Source organism: Trichogramma pretiosum, unplaced genomic scaffold (assembly GCF_000599845.2).
Source record: "Trichogramma pretiosum strain Unisexual culture from Peru unplaced genomic scaffold, Tpre_2.0 scaffold45, whole genome shotgun sequence".
Lineage (NCBI taxonomy): Eukaryota > Metazoa > Arthropoda > Insecta > Hymenoptera > Trichogrammatidae > Trichogramma > Trichogramma pretiosum.
In genome coordinates, this window is record NW_019641665.1 from 196,321 (window position 1) to 217,649 (window position 21,329).

At 32.7% G+C, this 21,329-nt stretch overlaps 1 protein-coding gene and 1 non-coding gene across 3 annotated transcripts in view; one reads left to right on the forward strand and one right to left on the reverse strand.

Annotated features, from left to right (window-relative positions):
• Positions 1-2,308: 2,308 nt before the first annotated feature.
• Positions 2,309-2,380, forward strand: Trnah-gug. Its single transcript has one exon. It is a non-coding gene; the product is annotated as a tRNA-His (tRNA).
• A 2,296-nt stretch (positions 2,381-4,676) lies between these two features.
• LOC106650148 (titin homolog) overlaps positions 4,677-21,329 on the reverse strand; it is a 99,995-nt gene continuing 83,342 nt past the window's right edge. The window contains exons 5-10 of one of the 2 annotated variants that reach the window (XM_023460264.1): positions 16,681-16,847; positions 13,827-14,119; positions 12,831-13,050; positions 9,185-9,368; positions 8,135-8,277; positions 4,677-5,288 (exon numbers count right to left, since the gene is read on the reverse strand). In XM_023460264.1, the coding sequence (XP_023316032.1) occupies positions 5,164-5,288; positions 8,135-8,277; positions 9,185-9,368; positions 12,831-13,050; positions 13,827-14,119; positions 16,681-16,753 (1,038 nt within the window). In that variant the 5' untranslated portion in view covers positions 16,754-16,847 and the 3' untranslated portion in view covers positions 4,677-5,163. Of the gene's footprint in view, positions 5,292-8,134; positions 8,278-9,184; positions 9,369-12,830; positions 13,051-13,826; positions 14,120-16,680; positions 16,848-21,329 lie in introns of both variants that reach the window. The other variant, XM_014368051.2, reaches the window with a different exon arrangement.

Below are 21,329 nucleotides of genomic sequence, written 5' to 3' on the forward strand. Positions count from 1 at the left end.
TTTTCACCGACATCCTGTACACGGATTTGTACGCTCAAATCTTAACCTACATTTTTTGTTTATTAACCACGTGAATTAAATTTTCGTTTTAATTATTATGACATAAAAATTAATTATGGTTGTAATTTTTCCAAAGTTCCTGAGGCGATTAGAAAAGAAAACCGGTTATCTGCTCAAATGTTGCGTCACAACAGATTTGAATCAATTATTTTTATGAAATGTGTACAAAGTAAATATATTTATTTTTACATGTAACATTGAAAATTCTTTCTTATCATAACAGCAGTACAAATTACGCGTTTTTCGGCTCTAGCAGGAATCTGAAAAAATTTTTCAGCCCCAGCTGAAACTAACATTTTTCGCCTCGGCGGCCAAAACAAAAAAGTTAATTTCTGCTGGGGGATTCATGGAAAATAGTATACGCACCTATGAAACGAAAAAGAAAGCCTCAGAGCACATGTTTATCAGCCTCGGCTTCGCCTCGGGAGATAATTACACGTGCTCTGAGGCTTTTCAGTTTTTCGCTCCCTAGGCACGTAATATACTATTGATGAACAAAATAAGACAAAAAATTTTTCAGATTTTTTGAGGCTCCTTACCGCCCTAAAAAATTATTTTTGTGAAAAAACCGGTTTTTTAGCTCTAGGCTTCAGCGGTATGAATGAAAAATTCTGAAAAAATTCAAGGAATTGTGTATTGGTGTCAGAACTAAGAAAAAAATACTCTGGTCTGGTACATCAAACCATTTCACCAAAAATAAAATAATTTAAATTTTCAATTATTTTTTCTGAAGGTCTGAAGGACTCGAAAAATCTGAAAAAATTCAAGGTTGTTTAGATTGTTGAAAAATACCTTCATGAATTTATTCAGATTTTTTTAATTCCTTTCGGGCTTCAGAATAAATATAAATAGAAAATAGACGTTTATAGCGGGGGTGGGGGGTAGGACGAGGGAGGGGGTCTAAAATTTTTGTATTGGACCCTTTTTCAATGTACTATATTTCAGGAAAATCCGTGGACCTCGTCTGCAGGTTTTATTTTAAAAATTCTGAATCTGACCCATGTATATTTTGAATAAATTTTTTAACCAAATTAAACATTCACCATCGTAAAGTACTATTTTCGACGAGTTATTAAGAAAAAAATAGCTCTCTATTTCACTGTTTTATTCAGCATAAAACCGAATATTTTACAGAAAACTTTTTTGTGAAGCGTAAATTATGTTTCAACCCTTGTATAAAAATAGTAAGATATTTTATATTTTAATAAGAATTGGTTTGATAAACAATAGACTATTTTGCATAGTCAAGATAAAAAACCGTCAATGCATTGGCTAAGGACTTCTTCATGAAAAATATTATATGAAGGTTTGGCTATTGAGGGTAAAATTCGTACACGACCTGAAATAACCAATGAACACAGATGAATGAAATAACCTTAGAAATCTCTAGAATTTCACTTAAATAGATTCTACGTTTTTATAAATGACCACTAATATAAAATAACTAAAATTTTAATATTGATCAATTAAATATAATAGTTATAACTCTTCTATTTCAGCTAATGATAAAAAGATGTGAGCCTTAGCCATACACATTCTGCCGGGGTTCTATTATTTTTATCTCAATTCTATGATTCAATCATGAATCAAGGACGTCAATCTTTAAAAAAAATGCATTCAAAGTAAGGTTTTTTTAAAGTTTGTATTAAAGATAAGCTTTTATTTGCATATCAAATAGTAGAAAGTAATATAAACTCGGTCGAGATTATTTTGCTGGTATCTTTATAAAAGTAAATTTGAAAAAAATTATTTCGGTAATCTCTGACTTAATGGAGGCACAATCATATTAGAAATCAAACGTTAATTAGTAATGTCAATTAGATGTGTACATATTATGTGAAAACAAAACACGCATTTATATTTGCATCGAAAACAATTTATTTATTATTCTATTATGCTAGTTGGTACGCGCTATCGAGAGCTTATTTTTTAGCCTTGAATCAAGAATATGATAATATCGTGATTATTAGCAATTACGATCTTGGAATTCTAGTTTTGAAAGACCAGATCCGATATCACTCTCTACTTTTCACGAGAGGTGCTGAGTATACTGCAGATAATCATTTTGCCGATTGTCTATGTAACGATTTGTATTTCTTTTTCGTATACTCATTTATACGCTTGTTTGCATGCGTTACCATATCTTTAATCTCAATAAAAATATATTAACCGACACTCGAAACCGGTTTCTTAGACCACACGTATTTATATAGACTTACCAAGCTGAAAGTTGGTATCTCCTCCAGTAGCCGTGATCGTCTAGTGGTTAGGACCCTACGTTGTGGCCGTAGTAACCCAGGTTCGAATCCTGGTCACGGCAATGTTCCCGAGTTAGGGAGCATTGTCACGGTGGAGGAATTTTTTTTGCAATTTTTTTTCCAGCGATTTTTTCCTTCATTCTTAGCAAGTAAACAACTGAATGTTTTAAATTTTATTTTTATTAATTTTTTTAAAATAACATTTGATTTATGAAAAAGAGAGAGGAGATAATGATATGTATATAGATGTGATATCTAGAGATTTCTAAAGCAATAGATTTTGCCTAGGCAAAACCAGCAATGCCTGATTAACTTAAGGCATTTTCGTGAACTGATATAATGCCACTCGTGAATGATTAATTAGTTTTTAAGTTATTATCAATTATCAATTTATTAGCATAGAACTAATATCAGAGTCAAATACTGGCATCATTGATTCTATGCTGCTACTTTCTATGTAACATGTAATCGATAAACATTAATTTTGATAAGCTTTATTTATATAAATAAAATTAACTATTAATATTTTGCTACTGTAAAGCAATTATTCATAAACATCTAATTCCGATCTATAAGAAAAAGAAGATTGCAACAAAATACGAAGAAAACTGAATATAAAATAATTAGTATCTTTGACTGTTGCATTGTTTGTTAATAATTCCATATTGATTCCTATATTATATTAACCGTCTTTTCTTTCGAACTATTATTACACAATATTCCTCAAGACTTAGCTTTGTTAACATTAGGTATGGATACTATAACACAATCACTTACTGTGATGGATTTTTGCCGACTATCTGAACGATTTTTACGTCCATACATCTCAAGACTTCTATTATTCCTCTTGCAATTTCAGATAAGTGACATTAGACTGATAATAAAAAAATCGATTTTTTCAAATTGCCCGTGACGCCACTTCAAAAGTCTCAAATTATCAAAAAAATACTTCTCCTAAAATTTGGGCTCATTTAAAAAATTTTAACCCATGCCCCAACGTAATTTTTTAATTTTTTAAAATTAACTTAATTTTAAAAATAGCCGTTTCTTCGAAGATCCAGACCTTGAATTTGATGTCATAAAAAATTTTTTAATTTACTAGAGACCTTCATGGGTACTTTTAAAGTTTCAAAGAAAATAGAAACATACAAAATGCGACCAAACTATCGAAACCTCTTTAAAGTTCCACAAAGTGTGCTTTCAAAACCTCCTATCTGACGTATTTTTTGACAAGGAATTGAATGGTCTAACCTTGAATTTAGCCTTGAACGTAACCTCAAAGCTACAGTGAACCGAAATCGATTTTTGATACGGTAACCTCCCTTTTTTGTTGCAGATTTGAAAGTAGCGGGAAATTTTACATTTGAATGTGACTATTTTTTTTTTCATGGTAATTTTGGGAGCGCAAAAGACTCAAATAAAACCCCTATTTAACCTAAAATTAAGCTCAGATAAATTATTTATTTTTGAACTGTCTAAAGTGGCATATAGCAGTAACGTAGACATGACGTAGACATCGTGCAGTAACATGCCCATCCTTACTCCATTCATGTCCGAGAGCATGTACTAGAAGTTTCCATGGAAATTTTCAGAAAATTTTGACCAAGATTACAAAGGTTTATGAAGTATTTTTTGAAAGTCTTAATGAAATTTTTCAGAATGCTTGCCTAACCTATCATAGATGCTTTATTAGAAATAATTTTAATATTGAAACCATTCCAAAGTTATTGATGAAGGCTTGATGAGATTAAACTAAGCACAAACAGTTTCGTTATTAGGCACCAGGAGACCTTAAAAATTTTTGGAGCAAATCCATGGCCTGCAGTTCAGGTGGTCTTCTTGTTAAGGAGGAAAGAGTGGAGGAATTAAATATTTGTAAAAGTAACAAAGTACCAAGACAAAATATTGAAAAAATTGTATTTATTGTTATGCTCAATTGTAGGCATGGTCACTAAGTGGATATTAATTCTGTCAGGTAAAACACCGGAAATTTCTATGCTTGAACAAGTTTCACCATTATGTTTCACGCAACAGAATTAGAGTCTACTTAGTGTATGTTATTATAGAACATTTTTGAACTTGACTTTTTAACCAACACAAAATCAATAATTCTGAATTTACAAAATTATTATTCGATCATGCATCTTTCTCACATATTTTTTATTTTTAATATAGTATTAATATTTATATAGTACAAAATTGTTTCGTAATTTGAACATATGAGAAATTGTTCACAATTTTTTATTATGATCATTTATTAAAGGGACGACAGAGCCGGCCCGAAATCAAATTTTCAATCTACCTTTTTCAAACTTACCTCAATCCTTTTTTAAAAGGTTTTATGGTTCTCTATAGAACATCAAATCAAAGTCCCCATGCAGTCTAAAAAAAAAAAAAAAAGAATTCCAGTAAAAGTTTCTGAAAATGAGTTTGATTTTTTGATTTTTGGGCTGACTCTGTCATCTCCTTAATAATATTATATTGTTTTCTATATTCTCAAAAATGTCAACATTCGCTCTCTAAAAATGTATTCAACACATTCAACCACATTTTATGACTTCGCTTTACTACTTGAAGCCTACATCAACTGTCACTTCTTATATTCACACTCATTTTATTGATACCTACGTAATTCTGATATCGAATACAATATATTTAAAAATTTTTATAGCGCATGATTGGGACTTCATACAATTTACTTTATAGTTTCGAAAACGCCACATGTGTACATATGTGAATGTCTTTTTAAGTAACAATTGTTTCAGTTACTTGATATTATGCACTGTATGATATAACTTGTTTCCAACACAGACATTAGTGATGCTATTGTAAGTATAGCAATTCTTCATCTAGGTACAATCCATGCTAGAAAAGACCAAAGTAATATCAGCAACGTAGTTGATGTGCTTGGATTTATTTTCGGATGATTCATGCTGCTGGCACGACCATGATGCAGCTCAGCTAGACTTTCTCCTGAAATAATGATAAGACACTGAAAAGATTTTGGAACTGTGTGACTTTGTAAAAGTCCTTTTATTTGAAAATACTGGCAAGGAAAAAATTATAATCTGTATGAATTATCAAATATTTAATTTTTTAAATCCTATATATTACTCCTTGAAAACTTTTTAAACGTTTTTGCGTCCCCAATTTTTCTGATTTCGATTTCTAAAAAAAAAAAAAACATATATATACATATATGTTTATATTATATAATATATATATATATTTAATATATAATATATATGTACATATATGTACATATATATATATATATATATCCAAAAAATTGGTCGTTTTTTACGATTTCGCACGTTTTAAGCCTTTTTTTACATTTTTTACACATTCTTCTTTTGTGGGGTGCACCAAGTGCCCGTTCTGGCCCCTGTTGAAACTTCTTCGGGGAATTTTTTTGTTCTCGTGTTCTCGCGGATGAGTTTGTGGTGGAGAACTTGAACGCGTCGACCTGGTGCACCGAGTCCCCGTTCTGGCACCTGTTGAAACTTCTTCGGGGAATTTTTTTGTTCTCCTGTTCTCGCGGATGAGTTTGTGGTGGAGATCTTGAACGCGTCGACCTGGTGCACCGAGTCCCCGTTCTGGCACCTGTTGAAACTTCTTCGGGGAATTTTTTTGTTCTCCTGTTCTCGCGGATGAGTTTGTGGTGGAGATCTTGAACGCGTCGACCTGGTGCACCGAGTCCCCGTTCTGGCACCTGTTGAAACTTCTTCGGGGAATTTTTTTGTTCTCCTGTTCTCGCGGATGAGTTTGTGGTGGAGATCTTGAACGCGTCGACCTGGTGCACCGAGTCCCCGTTCTGGCACCTGTTGAAACTTCTTCGGGGAATTTTTTTGTTCTCCTGTTCTCGCGGATGAGTTTGTGGTGGAGATCTTGAACGCGTCGACCTGGTGCACCGAGTCCCCGTTCTGGCACCTGTTGAAACTTCTTCGGGGAATTTTTTTGTTCTCCTGTTCTCGCGGATGAGTTTGTGGTGGAGATCTTGAACGCGTCGACCTGGTGCACCGAGTCCCCGTTCTGGCACCTGTTGAAACTTCTTCGGGGAATTTTTTTGTTCTCCTGTTCTCGCGGATGAGTTTGTGGTGGAGATCTTGAACGCGTCGACCTGGTGCACCGAGTCCCCGTTCTGGCACCTGTTGAAACTTCTTCGGGGAATTTTTTTGTTCTCCTGTTCTCGCGGATGAGTTTGTGGTGGAGATCTTGAACGCGTCGACCTGGTGCACCGAGTCCCCGTTCTGGCACCTGTTGAAACTTCTTCGGGGAATTTTTTTGTTCTCCTGTTCTCGCGGATGAGTTTGTGGTGGAGATCTTGAACGCGTCGACCTGGTGCACCGAGTCCCCGTTCTGGCACCTGTTGAAACTTCTTCGGGGAATTTTTTTGTTCTCCTGTTCTCGCGGATGAGTTTGTGGTGGAGATCTTGAACGCGTCGACCTGGTGCACCGAGTCCCCGTTCTGGCACCTGTTGAAACTTCTTCGGGGAATTTTTTTGTTCTCCTGTTCTCGCGGATGAGTTTGTGGCGAAGAACTTGAACTTTCTTTTATTTGTTGATTCTAATAAAAATTCATTAATCCCATATTCGAAAACAATATATCAAACTAGACTTTCGAACAAGAAAAAAATGTACATTTGAAAATTATTATTTATCTTAAAGTAATGTAAAAGAAAAAGATATTAATGTTTATGAATTAAAAGCAGACAAGTTAGTTATTTAAGTATATAATTACAGATAAGTCAAGTGAACGGGTACAATGATCTTTAGTATTTGTCTGTATTCTGTGAAAGATTTTCATCGCTAAAATGAAAATTAAAAAATTCATAATAAAAAAAGAATCGAAAATTAAAGTATAAAGATTGTTGTTCTCAGGCCATGGAAATTTTTTATCAGAAACCTTTATTATGTCGACTATAGCGTAAACGATTGCTTTCTTTAAGGAAACACACCTGTGTTTATGCCTATAAATGCAAAAGCATGAAAATTAAGGATTAATATTAAAATTTTTTGTTTCGGAAGATAACATATGTTTTTGCAGGTTTTTGTACAACAAAAAATATGTCTGTGGATCCTATTATTATTAAAATTCATCCAGGATACATATATATTGACTTGTAATTTTTAAGTCCTTGTCAAGATGATTTTGATAATATTTAATCAATATTTAATCAATGATCCTTTAGGTCTCAAAATTTTTATAATTAAATTCTTTTCCACTCAAGTGTAGCAGATTTTTTATTTAGTTATTTTTTAAATCTACTAATCTCCAAATTTTTCATAGACCTATTTCGACGTACAAATTAAAGCCCTTTTAGAAAGTCACTGTACTATATTTAAGACGAGAAGGAGAAATGATGTTTCGTTAAGTTAAATCTATCAAGTTCTTGGGTTATTTTGTATTCAATGAATCATGACCAATTACATAATATATCGATAAACATGATTCTATTATATTCTATTATGTTTCAACATCTAAATTTGTTCAAAATTTAAATATTTCATAAATATGTCTTATAATATTCTTACTCCTCCAATATTTCTTACAATTTCTTTGAAACAATCTGAGACCGAGCGAGCGTTAGCGAGCGAGGAACGCCGCTAGTGAATATTACAACTTATAAACCAGATTTTTCAAATATATATTTAAATATTATTTCTAAATAGTTCTTTCTCCAAAAAGTTAATTATTACATATCCACATGTTACGTCCGCATAAATGGATCCATCAATAAACGCAACTTTTTACCACATAAATAAAACAGAAAACATATTATTCAAGGATTTTCAATTCTTTATCTTACACTCACCATTTAAAACGTGTACATGTACAGTTGCAGGTTTATCCGGCATAGTAGTCAGAACACATGTGTAATTACCACTGTCAGCTGGCCCAACCCTCGCTATACTAAGCGTAGAGTTAGCTCCCTCTTCCATTAAATTCGTTTTTACACTAAAAAAAGATACAAAATGCTAAAATAGTATTCGGTATGGTTTCGATTATTTAAATTTCATTATTATGAAGAAAAAAAAATAAAACAAACGTTTTCCATTTATTTAATTGTTAAATAACGGCTGGTATTTTTCATTTAAAAAATATTTTCATCGTTAGTGCCAATTTATTAAGACTCAACATTTACACCAAAGTTCTTATTTTTTTCAAAGACACTTAAGATTTGTGTAATTTTTTCGAGTTTTCAGTAGTAATTTAAATTCAAAAGGTTTACTTTGAAAATAAATGTTTGATTATTTGCAAGTTAATCGATTTAACGGCCTAAATAAAGTAACGTTACAATGTATATCAATTTTATTTTTATAGGATTGGGTTGTAAAAAAAAGTAAAAAATATATGTTTTTTTGAAAAAAAAACAAACAATATTCCTAATTCTTTATTTAAACGTACTTTTTCACGTAAGATGCATAAAAATAATACATCAAATTTCTATAATACCCCAGATCTTTAACTTTTAAAATTGGATATAAATAGACTTGCTGTCGTCTTATTCGTGTCCTATTATTTTTAATAATAATTTTTACTTAATTGAACATACAAGTAGTCAAAATAAATTCTATCCTTAGCTGGAGGTCGAGTTCATAAAACTAAATTGACTATTCAATGGCTCAGTATCTGACGACAGGCAACTTTAAATGTCGTAAATATGCTTACTTTTCAAGGCCGATGGTATCATAATCTATAATAATGAATTTAATAATTGAATATTACGCCTGGCTTTATTTTACAAGGAACTCGACTGCTGTAGCGGAACTTATTCAAAAAATGTTATTGTATCCATCCAGTTGTAAACAATTTTAACATGGAAAGCATTATGTTATCAACGCAATCGCACATTTAAAATTACCTTATTCCTCCTCTGGTGGTGTCATAATTTAAGGTCCGGTTACCATGTAGCCACTGGACAACACTGTACTGCATTTGCATGGCTATGTGACGCACGACGCACAGTAGCTCTATGGTACTGTCAGCTTCGTAATATTTGTCTCTCAGTAACTCTCCCATGGCGTCTATTATGCTCACCGAAGGTGCTGCAATGTAAATAAACGTTTTTTTAATATTATTATGAGTGTTAAGCTGTTCCTTCAAAATCATCAAGAGAGAAGACTTTGAGGAGACCATTTCTTCTTTTCAAATTATTCTGTATTATGTTACTTCCCGATTTGTTAATATTCTCTACTCTCGCCCATCCCTCACATAGATGTATTCTATTTTACTAGGAAATGAGAAAGCAGGTAAATAGTGATGAAAAAATGGATTTACGCTGTCCCCAAACGGTTTCAAGTTTACATGTACTTTAAAACGAAAAAAAAACTTGAAATTGGATTCTTAGTGCTAAAAATGATGAAAAAAAAATTATAAAAATCAGATGACAACGCATCCGACGTATTATTCGGCGGGAAAACCAAAGGTAAACCTTATTTAAACTAAAATTAAATTTAAAGGCTCATAAGTACCTTATAATAAAAAATGTATATGTACATTCCATTTTTAGTAACATTTCTCTTTCCCTTTATATAGAATTTTTTTAAATTCCAAAAGTTAAATTTTCTATCGAGATATAGCTGTTTACACGAGCCTTTTTCCTACTCTTGATCTCTTAAATTTTTCTTTCTTTTGCGTTTTCAGTCATTCTCATAACTTTCAGAGCAAACCATTTAAGCTGTACAGCACCAGTCTCCCACACTTATTCAGAACGTCGATGGTCACAAACACAATCACGGGCGAGACGATAAAACCCATAGATCATCTTCCTTAAATTCTTAAATTTACTCATCTTTTCACTTTACGTTATTTTTCATAATTCGAACATGAAACTACTCATCGGAAGAAAATTATGAGTCCAATCTAGGTGGAGAGAAGGAGAGAGGAAGAGAGGCAATACAAACAACAACGGACACCCTACTGAGCATGATATCAATTTGTTGCAAAATGTTGCAATCTCCATTCAAATTTTATCAAGATTAAATTTCAACCAACATATCATGAAATTCGATCTTAAATCAATTCAAAAGTAAGAGAGTATCAAGTCATTAAAAGTTACTTTGCAAAATTAAAGAATGTATTGTAATTAATAGCCGATACGGAGTCGAGTTTTTCCTCAAAGGTATGAGCAAGTAATCTACTATTTACGTTTTGGACGTAGAGCTGAAAGGGTTATTTTAGACTAGAATACCATGAAGAATTCTTTGAAAAATTTTAAACTAAAAATCACCATTTCCCCGCTATTTAAGATCTTGTGTCATAAAATACTGTATGCAACTTTGGCACCCTGCATCAGAAAAGCATCTCTTTATATTCTTTTGTTCGATTAAGTTTTCAAACCTATTGAAAACAGTAAGTCGGTTCATTTCTGAAGAGGCCGACGAAGAGATCGGTGAAGTGTTGACTTGATAATAGAAGTGAGGTTTCTCACTACCATGTACCATATCTTTTTGATACATTTTCAAATTGGGCACCGCATTTACTGTTGTTATAATTTTACTCGTTTACTTGTATCTTTTTATATTTGAAGGAAATAACGTACTTAAGTCCTATGCTAGTAATAGAAACTAAGCACTCTTTTGACTCCGAATTTAAAGAGATACTTTTTTGCTTCGAGGCGACATTGTACTTTTTCTGCAAAACGAAGGATTATAACACAAGCCAGAGGCCACACCCCTTGCATGAAGTACGATGAAAACTTACATCTTATAGATAAAAAAAATTGACAACATTTTTTATAATAGTCGAAATTTCAGTAATTTACGATACAAATGGTACGGCGTAAATTATATTTATGATATAAACACTTTTTAGCACGGCGTAGTTTAGGGCCCAAGCGCAACGAGCTTTGTCGAAAAGTGTCCCAATGACACGAGCATTGTATGCAATTTTATAGCACTGTGCTAAGTTTACATTTAGGTATACCCCTTTTTCCGATGCATAAGTCACACTTTCTGGTAACGAGAAGTGAGGTTAGCGCACGAGTGTAGCAAAAGTGAGAAGCGAAGTTGCGATGCCAGAATGTGCGACTTATGCCACCGCGAAAAGCGTACCATAAATGTGAACATTATGCCTTGCAGTGCTATAAAAATAATATTAGTAAATTAACTTAATTTAAGTTTAAACTGTTTACGTCAAGTTTGGTATTAAATTTAATTTATACACGAGAATTTTCTTAAAAAAGTAAAATAAAAAAATTAATTTTTCTCCTAATTTTGAGTGAGTTCTGTTTATGATCAAATATAAAAAATCAATTTTAATTTCAAAACACCGTTTACGAGTTGGCGCAGATTGTGGTTTTAGTTGCAATGTAATTAAAAGTCAATCTAAATTGATTTATACTATAAAAACAATGCGTCATGATTTGCAAATTATAAACAAGAAACATTTGTTAGTATTGTGTATTAATAATTTCGCAAAGTTTAAGCTCAAATACAGAAGTAAGAGTACTATCATGGAGTGTATTGGTATAATATTCATTAACATACACGAAGGAGTGTACAACGTTTTGAAAATGAATTCATCAAAATAGAGTTCAAAGCTAGCTACAGAGAAAAAAGTTTTTTCACGTACACAGATCTATGACGACTTGTTGTATATGTATAAATGTAGCAGCAGTAAAGTTGAAATTCATTCGTGCTGAAAACTTGGTAAATCGGTCGCCTGCCAGACTATCGCTTCACTTATTTTCTCTGTCTATCTCTCTCTCCCTCTCTATTTCGCTTTCTCTCTCTCTCTCTCTCTCTCTCTCTCTCTCTCTCTCTCCAATGTGTATATAGATATACAAAGAAAAGCTCTGCACGTAAACGTAACGAATTCTTGTTGACTTTTGCAGCTGTTCTCCGCGCTTTCACCTGTTTTCCATTTGATCCCCCGGTGGGTTTCTGTCGCTAGCGCTGTTGCTCCCGCCGGTTCGGTAGAGCCCGTTTATGTATTTCTCTCATACTTCTACATTACAACCTTCCAAGTTACTGATTTTTCAACGATCAGTCACAAATTTTTTTTGGTTTTTATAAGTAAATGTGAAAATTACATCCCCTACTCGACCAGTTAATATTCATTTGATAAAATAAGCGCATTAAGTAGATTTGCATTCTGAGTTCATTATTATGACCTTATATATACCTGATGGAGTTGATATATTTTTTTTAATCAAGCATACCAGCATTAATTAAATTTTTCATTATTGAACAATAATTACAAGCATATTTTTATTGTACAATTATTATTGTTCTTTTTTTATAAAATAATATTTTATTTAAAACTTCGATTCATAAAAAATACATTAAATCTTTAACAAATAAAATTTAAATAAAAGATTTCAAATAAAAAGTTATTGCAAACACGAGTTTTATATGTGTATGAACCGATGAATTATAATTCATTCTATAGAAATTATAATGAAGGCATGAAAATAATAATTTGTCTTTAAAGAATAATTTATACATAAAAAAACTAATGCAACATTAATAAAATCCATTATTTGTAAATATATTTTAAAAATTTACCATTTATGTGCAAATTAACACGAATAAATTTGGGCGGATGAGTACTAATCTGACATTCGTATTGGCCTTCGTCGCTGCTATTGACACTCTTGATTCGCAGTCTCCAATTGTCTGGATACTGAAATTCTACTGTATACCTTGAATCACCAGTATAAGTTTGCTGACCAACAGTTAGTAAGTTCATTTTTTCGTCACTGTTTTGATGTCTCACCCAAGATACCTATGCGAGAAAAACATGATTAGTCTAAGGTGTTATATAAATAAGAACTTTCATCAAGCTTGATCAAAGATCAACTTTACCTCTTAAACAAATAAGGATAACGAACTTGTAAATAGATGAAAGTCACATCATTTGCATAATAATAATAATAACCGTTAGACCATTAAAAAAGTTGTCTTTTTTTTATAGTAAGTAATAAAATCAATACTTGAATAATAAAAGAATCGTCAAGTTAAACCCGTTTTTTCAATTAGCCAATTTCAATTTGATTCTATCTATTATACGGTACTAAGCGCGAGAAAAAGTTAACAATTTAGATAATTAAAAGGCAGACTTAAAGGTATTGGAGCGTGACAGATCAATAAAGTCTATAATAGATATATTTTTTTTTATTTCAAATGGTCTTTATAATACTTTTGTTTGAAAAATAGTATGATTATAGAAAAAGATTGACGTTCATCTTTTTAGTCCATTATATTATTCATGAATAATCATTTTTCAAATTAGTTTTTCTTAAATAGAAAATAGTGTAAAAATATTTGTTTGCTAATATCACAAACAACAATTCCATCAAATACAGAGACCATAATTCGTACTTTATTTGTTTAATATGACTTTCTGCAGGTCAACCAATAAAAGAAAAGAATGCAAGTTGCCTTTACTTTATGTTGGCTGTATTTTTATATACTCTGAAAAAGTCTCTACTCTCTTAACCCACAAGAGTTTTTTTATGAGTGTGCATATTTTACGAGACAAAATTCCATTTATATGCTTACTGTTTTATCTTGAAGCAGTGATATCCTGCAGTCGAGCGTGACATTGGCTCCGGCTTGAGCTGTTATATTTGTGCTCTTGCCTTCAAAATGAGGGCCCCAACGATGATCATGATAATGCTGATGCTTGCTGTGACTATGTGAGTCAAATATGTAATTCAGCATCGGCGAATCTGTACCGCTATTTTGACGTTTGATGGTCGTCATGGATGCTTTCTTCGTTATGGTTAGATTTTCAGACTTCATCGAGACTGTCGGTGCTGTAACCTTTTCTGTCGAGGCATTAATTGACAAATCTGTGAAAGCATTCAAATATAAATATTATTGCTATTTAAAATATTTTTTGTGAAGAATACATAGCATTTGGCTAATGGAATTTTAGCCTGTTTTTCCGTGAAAGCTTTTATTGCTTTTTTCGTCTACACCTCGTGTAAGTATTATCACTATACACTCTAATGGGATTTTGTTCGCAAGGTATCTAGTTCTGAGCAAAAATAAAGATTCGAGAGAAAAGTACGCGCGTAACTTCTCTTTTGACATAAGATGCGGTGTAAAAAGGGATAGCAGGAGAGAATATTCTGAGAATTCTGCCTTATGATGCTTTTTGACATTTTCCTATAGCAAAATAAAAACCTGTACAATACCACAAGAAAGTAAAGAAATGTCGGATGTTACATGTACTACATTTACCGTCGAAGACTTATCAAAGAAAATGTCTGTTATTTATGGACTATGTGTTACATTGAATATTTTGAATAATGTTAATTATTATTACATTATATAATATTATGTGTCAAAACTAAGTTGCACTCCATTTAGAGTTTGTCATTTTTTTCAAATTGAATATCACTCACTTTATTGTATATTTAAAACTGTACACTAAAATGTACGTAAGAAGAAAGTATATATTTATAGTTATATCAAGAATTTTTAGTTGTATTAATAGATTACATATTTATAATAGTTAATATTTATCATTTCATTGTAAATAATTGCTTTTTATATCTTTATAGTTCCGATTTGATACCTAGTGCAATGGTAAATTTATTAAATTTTTATGCATTTTTATAGTTTTGACATATGTTATTACTTGATAATACATTAGTGATTTTTTCAAATTTCTTAACTTTACTTTTTTGACATACGAGCACAACTAAAGTAACAAAAATGAAGCATAAAATATAACAATCAGATTTTCAGAGCAGGTGCCATAGACGTGTCTTGGGTATGCAAAATTTTTTCTTTTGTCTCATCAGTCATTCGTAGTCACGCACTTTTATTCCGTATGTTTTGCACTTTTTTCAGAAAAATATTTGCGACATAAAGTTTTAATATTTTTTCCGTATTTTCTCGTATTCTTAAATTAATTGATACGAATAAATTCTATGACCGTAAAACCTTTATCAAAGTTTTACATACGAATCAACTTTACAATATTGCATATTGGTCATTCAATTTTACATTTTTCAATTAATGATAGAAACAAATGAATACATGTTCCTATTGAACACCTACTTTTCTTTTAAAATAAAAGCTTAATTGGGAAGTTATAAAAATATGTGTAATAATTTATTGCAGTAAAACTATCAGACTACTGAAGTTTTATAAAATTTAGTATATCATAGTTTTCTCGTATAACTCACAAGGAGAGCTTTTCTGGTGCGGGTCATGGATTTGCTCCAGAATTTTTTTTGCGGTCTCTTGGTACCCAATACTGAAGCTCCCTGTGCTTAGTTTGATCCAATGGGCCTTAAGGCCCATTTTGTAGAGGACTTTCCACATTATAAAAAAATCTTTGTTATTTTCTATATCGAAATAGAAGTACTGAAACGAAAAAATGGGACGATCAAAAGTTTTAAAATTTTTCAAAGAATCTGCTTGAATTTTTTCAGAATTTTTGGGACCATCTACCTATCTCTTTACGAAATCCCAAAATCTACTAAAAAAGCGTCCAATTTGGGCCTCTTGAATTAAGTGATAGATGGTCCCAAAAATTCTGAAAAAATTCAAGCAGATTCTTTGAAAAATTTAAAAACTTTTGATCGTCCCATTTTTTTGTTCAAGTACTTCTATTTCGATATAGAAAATAACAAAGATTTTTTTATAATGTGGAAGATCCTCTACAAAATGGGCCCATTGGATCAAAAAGCACAGGGAGCTTCAGTATTGAAAAGCTCTCCTTGTCAGTATTTTACATGAGAGATTTCATAATTAATCCTAAATTATCAAAAGAATTTAATTAAGCATAGTGTCTGCAATACTTTCATTGTAAAAAATTGAGTTATTTTTACAAGTTAGTAGTAAAATTAGTATATTTTGCACCTAGGGAGTGAAAAACTGGAAAGTCTCAGAGCACGTAGAATTTATCAGCCGAGGCGAAGCCGAGGCTGGTAATCACGTGCTCTGAGACTTTCTTTTTTCGCTACATAGGTGCAAATACAATTTTTCCACATCCTATCCTATAAGAGTGGTGAGGTTTTTAGCGTGAGCAATTTTTAAAATTGTTTAGTAGCGTGCAAATACGAGTGTTGTAGTAAGTTCAGAAAGTGTAATATTAACCTATTGACGGCTTAAGACTAATTTTGATGTTTACAGTTTATAATATAATCTTCGTTTATATTATTTTTCTATTTTAAATATTGAAAAATGGCAAAATGGGATAAGAAAGAAGAAGAGCGCAGCGCGCTGAAAGTCGGGCTAGTACTGATTTAAAGCAGGTAAATTTCCATATCACGTTATAAACATGAACGATTAACGATAGGTAAAAAAGGTCGCCTTTATTGAAACGCTCGCTGAATTGTGACAATTTTCAATTTAAGTTGATTATTTCTATTGAGAATCGAGCATTTACACTCACCTGTTTGAGATTTTGATATCGAAAGTTGCAATAACAGTAAAAATATAAAGCAGCCACACGCCGGTTGACTCATGGCTACCTCACCCTTAGCCCAAAACAGTTCGTCCCTTTCCTATGATAGGAAAGCTCTAGCCCCACTCTCGAACCTGCACTATGGTTAAGGTCATCTGAAATTAAATAATTCTAGTATTATTTTGATGTTAATGCCTAACCTTCATGCATATAATTTTCGACAAAGTAGACAAATATTCAAAATTATAGATGAGTAAATATATTTTTTTAATTTAACAGAAGAAATAGTCACTTATGTGATAGCAGTTTGTTCAGTGTATATTAAAATGCATAAATAATCGATTTCATTTGTCCTTTAATTAATTATATATTTTGGAACTAATAAAAAAAATAAGTAAGATTGATAAGGGGATTCGTTAATTTAGCTTTATTCCTATATTTTCCAGTTTGATGGATAAAAGTTTTTTGGTAAATATAATAAAACCGAAATCACTTCGCGTTAAGATTTCACTTTAACAATGAACATAATCTGTATTAATTAACTGCATATACCAATTACTACTTTCAGTACTTCGTATCACCCACGATGGACGAAAATTCGTCCCTTGCGAAACCCGCAACAACGCACAATAACCTGACTATATAAAGATCCTCTGAAAGAACCCAGTTGTTCTGTCTTTCTACATATATGGCAGTTGAAAAAAAAAATTAGTTCATACATGTGTGGGTGAATAAGTGTATAGGTGAATTATACCGTGACAGAAGCTCAACTTTGTCCCTTACACATGAGTCGATCGAAAAAAATAGTTGTATCAACATCTTAAAATGTTGTACTACATCTAGAGCACGGATTACACTCTTTGCATCCAGGGATGTTCGAAATATTTATACGCCTGCAAGCGACATGTGCGTGGTCGAGTATGTGTTTGTAACAGAAAGCCTAAATTTATACATACAATAAACATATATGTTTATTGGTAGTATAGTATAGTATGATATAGTATAGGTAACATATATAATATTGTATATATTCATAGTTACGACAATGATCGAAATGACGTACTCGCACGAGTGCACACATTCAAATTTGTTCATGTTTCTAATGTAAAGACAACGCATGTTATGTACACGCACATCGTTAGTTGACTACGATAACAATATCAGGTTTTTTTAATGAAACGTGGTAGTATGCTCGGAAAATAATACTGACCAGTCTACTTTTTAATGAAGGTGATTTAAATTTTTTATCAATTAAATCATTTCTTAATTAAAAAATGTTGCCTTAATGTTTAAAACATAGAAATTTTTAAGCACATCTAGAAAAAACGACGAAAATTTATGAACTTGAATTTTTTTCAAATATATTTAAAAAAAATCGGTGTATATACAGCTTTTCCAAAACGTCTTTTCAAAAATTTCAGACCTACAAATGAAAAATAAACGAGGTATTTTGTAGTTGATACGTAACATTTTCATCCTTAGACTTGTAAAGTCAACTTTATATAAGTGCATTGAAAATTTCAGCGAGCATGTAAATTTTTTCTCTAGCTTGCGAGTTGGGAGCTTTTCATCGAGAAAGCGCCTCAGGTGTCATGTGTGCAACATCTGCTGACCTGCTTGAACAGCAAACATGGCGAATTCTCATTATAGCTTGAAACACAAACACACCCAAAGGCAGAGTTCACACAATACAATTGTTATGCGTGTTATATAATTATTTTTCACACTCGGTTCTAGTATAAAAAATCTAGACGTTTCTTTTCAATCTGGAGGTAGATTATAATAATCAAATTTAAAAAATAATACAGTTTTATTATTTCGTGCAAGTGAAGCAACGAATTAATGATAAAACCGTTAAGGGATTAAAGGGGGTCGAAATGTCTATTGATAACATTAGGTCGTGAAAGTTGAAAACAATTTTTTATTGAAGAAGACACATGGCGACCCTTACCAGTGCCCCATTTGAAAATATTCAGTCCGGTTAGATATTAAAAACAATTAATTACACTGATATAAGTCTAAAGATCTTCTACTTAAGCGTTTCACAGATCTAAGCTACCTATCGTAGAATTCTAAGTCATCAGATAAATCAAAATAGTTGGTTGAGGTTTCATTTTGTTCGATAGACATGCCATGTTGCCATGGTCGGAAATGAATAGTATTCTTTAGAAAAAATCTAATACATTATATTACATTATAAAATTGTTATAATTTAAAATACTACAAACGATTATTCTCCATTTTAAAGTACAAATTTCTTTCTTTTTCGTTTAATTGTACTATTGTCTTATACGCTATTCATTCGGAATCACTTTACAAATGTATGCATTTCACTTATAGCAGTTTGTACGATATTACAAAAACAGCTTGAGCAAATGCAGCTTACACATTTTGAGCCTGCGCCATGCTCGTGTAAGTATAATATAGAATGATACGTCACATTGGTCGAAAGTCAAAAAAATGTGGTATATAAACGAAAGTAGCACTTTTCTGGCTCTTCGCGTAAATTAAATCCTGTGGTCTTTGCAGCTTTTCTCGCTTTTATTGCGCTTACATGCGCGAAGGTGCCCGTGGTAATATCATCTCTAGCCAAAAATTCCTAAAGTACTTTCACAGTATCTTCTGCCTTTTTTTCTTTCTCTCTCTCTCTCTCTCTCTCGAGTTTTTATCTTTATCTTGCAGGGCTCTTTTTTTCGGGGTAACGCGCGGCGTGCAATCCTCGTCACCGTGATGTTTTCGTTGCGACAAAAAAAAAGAGAAAAGCAAAAAAATGAACCAGAGAAAACGAGACGATGTTGGGTGCAGCGCGGCCTAGGTTTGCATTGCTGACCAAAGCTCCCCCTTATAGCGAGTGATTAATGGCATGCTGTGTGTGTTACATGCTGGAAGCTCGAGAAGAGATACGTACTGTAAACGTACTCTTGCAGCTGGCTATATAAATATTCAGGCTAGTGGCGAGGAAAGCAAGGCATGTATATGTGGCGCGCGTGCGTACGTATACGTATACGTATAGAGATGGCTGCATACAACGCCACACTGTGCGTACACGAACTCGCGCAAGAGCCTTGAGAGCGTAAGGGTATATATACCTCGAACTTGCGAAAGCGAGTAAATTTGTTTGGGGTCGTATACTGTATGATGTAAGCGTATAATAGTACCTCACCGCCACCACATCAGGTTTATTTTTTCATCCCACAAAAGCGCTTATTCCGTATAATTGAGCGATTTTCCTATACTGATTCTTATCGTTTTTATTCGAAATCTCGACTGTTCGCGCGACGCTGAGCAAACGCATTGCCAAACTATCGCTGTGCACATTAATGTGACTTCTGTTATACTGGCTTCTCCGTTTTTACTACATCAATTGAGCGAGTACATAGCGCAGCGGCGCAGCTATAAATTATCGCGATGAAACAGTATTGGCTTTTAATCTCTCTCTCTCTCTCTCTCTCTCTCTCCCTCGGCAGTGCGCGTGGAACCTCCCTAGCGAGTTCGATTATGTGTGTACATGTCGTGGTACATCGAGCAAAACGAGTCAATGAGCACGCATCCACTTGCTCTCTCTGCGTATATCAGTCATCGTTCGAGCGTGCCTATGCAGTGTACTCCTTATATTTTGTAATTTATACGCATTAGCCGTTAACATGAATTGTATAATTGAAAAAATAAAACTTATACGCACTTTAACGATAGTTAAATTCATCGATGGGGTCACGAGTTAAATACGTTTCGATTCACTGACTTTTAATAGCTGCAATCAGAGTGCAGCAAAGAAACGCGAGCGCCGTGTGTGTGCTGTATTTTTTTTCAAATGACGACCCCCGAGGCTTTGTGTGCTCATGGGACGGAAGCACGGAACTTTTATATATAGGGCAATAAATTTTACAGTCTGTTTCTCATCTCTATTAACGAAAAAAGAACTTGCTTTAATTTTTCACTGTCTTTCGTCTGGTCGTTATTTTTCATTGAGAAAGCATCGAGGATATAGGGTTACACCCATAGTAATAGCTAATTAGAAGTTGGTTTATTGAACTTTTGCGGTCGACAGTCGATCATTAATCGAAGTTTGTGTTTGGCTTCTTGACAGAGATTATCTAAGAGTTATATAGGATTCCTTCATGCACTGCAGTGAAACTTTTGAAAGAAAACTTAGCTCTTAACATGCCTGGACAAACTCGAGTTTCACTCTTGTCGATAATTCGGAACCTTTCTCTTCTCACTTTTTTTGTCGTCGTCGTGCACTCTGTCAGCCAACAAATTTATAAAATTTTCTCCTCGCTAACAATTTTATTAGCATTGAAATTCATTGAGAAATCGCCTTCATAACCAATCATCTCAATTAAGTTCGTGCCATTTGTTTGACAATCACGAATCTTTCTCTGATTTCATATCTTATCATTCATTCCTTCTGCGAATTGGCGAAGTTTTTAAATCCTTGTTCCTGCTAATTTTTTCGCAAATTCTCTGGAGACTTTGATTGACACGGGAGCGCTCATTCCTGGTGTAATCTAATTAAAGAAGTCTGACTTTGCCGTTGAACGAATCATCAAATTTTTTTGCTTCATTTATTCATTCACTGGGAGCGATTGGATCTTGTGATTTTACTTTCATTACGTAGTCTGGTCAAAAATCAGATA